Here is a 5,297-nt window from a genome sequence, read left to right as displayed (position 1 = left end):
AATCATCGGATTTAAGCAAAAATAAAATGAATCTCTTTTCGACGCTTGGGAAAGATACAAGGACATGATGCGAATTTGTCCATTCCATGGACTTGAAGAATGGTTGATTATCCATACTTTCTACAATGGCCTATTGTATAACACTAAGATGAATTTAAGCGCTGCCGCTGGCGGTGCTTCAATGGACAAACTGTATGGCGAAGCTTATGAGCTCATAGAGAACATGACTCAAAATAATTTCCAATGGGGAGGTGAACGCGTTGCTGTAGAAAAACCGACTCCAAAAGGCGGAATGTACGAAGTTAATGGCATAGACCGCTTCAATGCTAAAGTGGATGCACCCACTCAAAAGATTGAAAGCTTGGTCATAACACCAGCAGCTACCGTAGCCGCTATAACACCAAACTGTGAATTATGTGGAACCCCTGGGCACACTAATGCTAATTGTCAGTTATTGGCTGGGGTTCTCACCGACCAAATGAACTATGCTCAAGGAAACCTATATTAAAACACTTACAATCCTGGCTGGAGAAACCATCTGAACTTTTCTTATAAAAGTAACAATGCTTTGTTACCACCAAACCCAACACCTGCTATTCCACCTGGCTATTTGAAAGAAGCCCCAGTTGCTTCACAAGCACCTAGAAAGTCAAATTTGGAGATCATGATGGAGAACTTTATGAATGCTCAAGCTCAACAAAACAAATAATTTGCAAATCAAAATGCTCATACGAGTGAACTGATGAAACAATTGTTAAATAAGTTTGATGCTATGGCTACCCATAGCAAATTTTTAGAAACCCAGATCTCCCAAGTAGCCCAACAACAAGCCGCAATAGCACCCCCAACTGGAGCATTTCCTGGTCAGCCACAACCAAACCCAAAAGGCCATGCTAACGCTATCACACTTCGAAGTGGAACAAAAATAGATGAACCAGTTAACCCAAGAATCCAAAATCTGGCCATGTATCAAAATTCTGGTAAAGGAACTGAAAAGGTAAATGAACCAATCAATGATGGAAAAGAAGACGAAAGCGGAAAGGAAAAAGATAAAGAACCGCCTTATGTGCCTACGCCACCATACAAACCACCTATCCCTTATCCCCAGAGACTTGTGAAGTCCAAAAATGAAGGATAATTCAAGAAATTCGTAGAACTTTTGAAGTAACTTAATATCACTATACCATTCACAAAAGCCATTACGCAAATGCCTTCATATGCTAAATTCCTTAAAGAAATCTTATCCAACAAGAAAAGGATTGAGGATAACGAAACCATTATGCTTACTGTCGAGTGTAGTGCTATTATTCAAAACAACATGCCTCCTAAACTGAAAGACCCAAGTAGTTTTCCATACCATGTGTAATTGGAAAGTTTATCAAAGCTCTATATGATTTAGGAGCCAATGTTAGTTTAATACCCTTATCCACATGCAAAAAACTCAATCTAGGAGAATTAAGACCAACAAAGATGTCTCTACAACTAGCTGACCGTTCCGTTAAATTTCCCCTAGGTATGCTAGAGAACATTCCCGTTCGTATAGGACAATTCTATATTCCTACCGAATTTGTAATAATGGATATAAAGGAGGATTCCTACATCCCTATTATTTTAGGAAGACCCTTTTTAGCCATAGCCGGATCCATCATAGACATGAAGAAAGGAAGGCCAACATTCGAAGTCGGAGAAGAAAAAGTTGAATTTCTCTTAGCTAAATTCCTACAAGCACCGACTATAGATGACTCATGTTGTTTCTTAGACGTCATAGACGAATGTGTGAAAGAAATGGAGAAGGAACCATTTAAGTATACTGAAGTACTAAAGATTCCAACACCTCCTATATCCGAAGATGATAATTGGCGTGAGTCATACATGGATGACAGTCTGAGAGAATGTCTAGCACTAACACCAAATCCAATGCCATGCCCCAAGAAACCTTCAATAGAACTCAAAACATTACCCAAAGATCTAAGGTATGAATTCCTAGATATCGAGCTTGAAAGACCTATTATAGTCAACACTGACTTGGGACAGATAGAAACCAAAAAATTACTCCATGTCTTAAGAAAATATCTGAAAGCTTTAGGCTATAACATATCCGACTTAAAAGGAATAAGTCCCTTTATATGTATGCATCACATTATGCTAGAAGATGACTATAAAACCTCTATAGAGCATAAGATAAGAGTAAATCCCATATTGAGTGATGTAGTAAAAAAGGAGGTACAAAATCTATTAGAAACAAGAATTATATACCTGATATCCGACAGTAACTGGGTCATCCCGATACATGTCGTCCCAAAGAAGGGAGGTGTTACCGTTGTTAGTAATGATAAGGGCGAATCCGTAGCAAAAAGAACTCAAACTGGATGGATAATATGCATAAACTATAGAAAATTAAATAAAGCCATTCGTAAAGATCACTTTCCATTATCATTCATTGATCAAATGCTTGAAGGATGTCTTTCGAACCTAGAAAAGGTACTTAAGAGATGCGTTAAGGTAAATCTCGTATTAAATTGGGAAAAATGCTATTTCATGGTCCGACAAGGAATTGTACTTGGACATGTCGTATCCGATCAAGGAATTGAAGTGGATAAAGCAAAAATCCGAAATTATAGAACATCTTCAACCTCCGAAAACTGTTAGAGAAATTCACACTTTGTTAGGACATGTCGGTTTCTATCGACGATTCATTAAGGATTTCTCTAAAATAACAAAACCACTAACGGGCTTATTAATGAAAGACGTTGAATTCATATTTGACAAAGATTGCTTAAAAGAGTTTGAACATCTAAAAATTGCTCTTATTACTGCACCCATTTTGAAACCGCCTGATTGGAGTAAGCCATTTGAGATAATGTATGACACTAGTGATTATGACGTTGGCGTTGTCTTAGGAAAAAGAGAAGATAAAAAGCTTCATGATATTTATTATGCAAGTAGAACCCTAGACAATGTGCAGATGAACTACGTCACCATAGAAAAAGAACTCTTAACTGTTGTGTTTGCTTTAGATAAATTTTGTTCCTACTCAGTAGGAGCAAAAATAATTGTCTATACCGACCACGCCGCAATTAGGTACATATTGAGTAAGAAGGATGCTAAACCGAGACTTTTTAGATGGATTCTACTCTTACAGGAATTCAATCTAGATATCAAAGACAAGAAAGGCATCGATAATGTGGTAGAAGATCATCTCTCTAGGATTGAGGATCTAAAACCTGAACAAGTGCCCATCAATGACGATTTTCCTTACGATCGACTTGTAGCCCAATCAGAAAACGAAAGCGAGACGATCGAATGCTCTTTAATGTATAATGACACAGATACTAATGAAGTTGTGGAATCTATTAGCACCAAGAACGTCCTGCCATGGTATGCTGACTTTGTCAACTACTTAGCTGCTAAAGTGCTTCCACCAGACCTAACATACCAGCAAAAGAAGATAGTATTCCACGATCTTAAACATTACTATTAGGATGAACCACTACTTTTTAAGAGATGCGCCGATGGCATTTTCCGTTGATGTGTCCCTCAATCAGAAGTAAATTATATCATATCTCACTTCCACTCTGCATCCTATGGAGGGCACACAAACACCTCGAAGACTTGTGCAAAGATCTTATAATTTGGCCTCTTTTGGCCTAATATATGGAAAGATGTCCACATCGCGATTAAAAATTGCGACGGTGCCAACGCACTGGCAATATCTCTAGATGCAATGAGATGCCACTAAGAGGTATCTTAGAAGTAGAAGTCATTGATGTCTGGGGTATAGATTTCATGGGTCATTTCCCATCTTTTTTTGGTAACAAATACATACTCGTTTCAGTTGATTACGTATCAAAATGGATCGAGGCAGTAACCTCTCCCACTAACGATACACGAGTAGTAATTAAACTTTTCAAAAATGAAATCTTCCATAGATTTGGTGTACCAAGACTCATAATTAGCGACGGAGGATCTCACTTCATTTCCAAAATCTTTGAAAGATTATTGCTTAGATATGGAGTCTGACACCGTGCAGCAACGCCATATCTAGGGGTGGCAAAATGGGTTGCCTGCTCCGCCCTGCCTAAAGCCCTCCAAAAAAGAAGCGGGGCTGGCATCTCCGCCAAGTTGAAATGGGCATGAAAATCTAGCCCACCCCGCAAAGGTGGCGGGTTGGCGGGCGGCGGGCTTGCCCACTCTTATTTTATTTTATTTTATTTTTATTTTTTAAAGAAATTAAAAGGCTATTTTTTTACATTTCAATAAGAAAACATAAAATCAACAATTAGAAAGTATAAATGGCAAAAGACTAAAACCATCAAAGTATTACCCTTCAATCAAAAATACTACCTTCAACAAGTATTTACCTAAAATAGAATATTTAAGTTAAACCATCAAGCAACCATTAACTTTTAACCATCAAGGTCAAGAGTGAAGCATTTAAAAACTAAATTCTAATCATCAAGGTCAAGAATATTAGATTCACTCTTAGAACAAGTTGAACCTTCTTTTTAATGGATATTATTATTGGGCCATATGCCTTTTTTTTCAAAATGGGTTATGGACATTTTTTAGGTAGTTTTTTTTTCAATTTTTTTTAACGGGCTAGCGGGCCAACCTTGCCTCATTATGTATTCCGTCGGCGGGTATTTTTGTTTTGGCGGGGCGGGCGAAACGGGTAGGCGGGCTCAAAATCCCAACCCAGACCTCCATTTTTCGGCGGGTGCGCGGGCCCCGACCCATTTTTCCACCCCTAGCCATATCACCCTCAAATAAGTGGGCAAGTTGAAGTTTCCAATAGAGGAATCAAACAAATTTTAGAGAAAACCGTAGTAACTTCTAGGAAAGGTTGATCTGTAAAATTTCATGAAGCTCTATGGGCTTATAGGACAACTTATAAAACCCGATAGGAACAACACCATTCAAACTAGTTTATAGAAAATCATGTCACCTGCATATGGAGCTCGAGTATAAAGCTTATTGGGCCATTAAGACCCTTAACATGAATTACACAACGACAGGCGAGAGAAGAATTTTGGATATCCATGAACTAGAAGAAATTAGATTAGATGCCAATGAGAATGCCCATATTTATAAGGAAAGAACCAAACAGTGGCATGACAAACGAATTACAAGGCGAGAATTCAAGAGGGTGACATAGTCCTTCTCTTTAACTCTCGACTCAAATTATTTTCCGGCAAACTTCGTTCTGGATGTTCTGGCCCTTTTGAGGTCATGAGAGTTTTCCAAAGTGGAGCTGTGGAAATAAGAGGTAAAACTAATGAACCATTAGTTGTAAATAG

The 5,297-nt window shown here is 38.2% G+C and overlaps 1 protein-coding gene across 1 annotated transcript; it reads left to right on the top strand.

Annotated features, from left to right (window-relative positions):
• Positions 1–1,207: 1,207 nt before the first annotated feature.
• On the top strand, positions 1,208–3,481 carry LOC127100035 (uncharacterized). Its single transcript, XM_051037418.1, has 3 exons — positions 1,208–1,343; positions 1,514–2,481; positions 2,552–3,481. Exons 1-3 carry the CDS (start codon positions 1,208–1,210, stop codon positions 3,479–3,481), a joined length of 2,034 nt encoding a protein of 677 aa, XP_050893375.1.
• The last annotated feature ends 1,816 nt before the right edge of the window (positions 3,482–5,297 follow it).

This window comes from Lathyrus oleraceus, chromosome 1 (genome assembly GCF_024323335.1).
Source record: "Lathyrus oleraceus cultivar Zhongwan6 chromosome 1, CAAS_Psat_ZW6_1.0, whole genome shotgun sequence".
In the NCBI taxonomy this organism is placed as follows: domain Eukaryota; kingdom Viridiplantae; phylum Streptophyta; class Magnoliopsida; order Fabales; family Fabaceae; genus Lathyrus; species Lathyrus oleraceus.
This window is presented reverse-complemented; position numbering and strand designations above follow the sequence as displayed.

What these genes read in the sequence shown, in the direction of transcription:
- LOC127100035 (XM_051037418.1), top strand. Translation starts at nt 1,208, where the DNA reads ATGCCTTCATATGCTAAATTCCTTAAAGAAATCTTATCCAACAAGAAA. An exon ending in TCCTAAACTGAAAGACCCAA is followed by an intron (nt 1,344 to 1,513) that starts GTAGTTTTCCAT and finishes AATTTCCCCTAG; the next exon opens with GTATGCTAGAGAACATTCCC. An exon ending in GTCTTTCGAACCTAGAAAAG is followed by an intron (nt 2,482 to 2,551) that starts GTACTTAAGAGA and finishes TGGTCCGACAAG; the next exon opens with GAATTGTACTTGGACATGTC.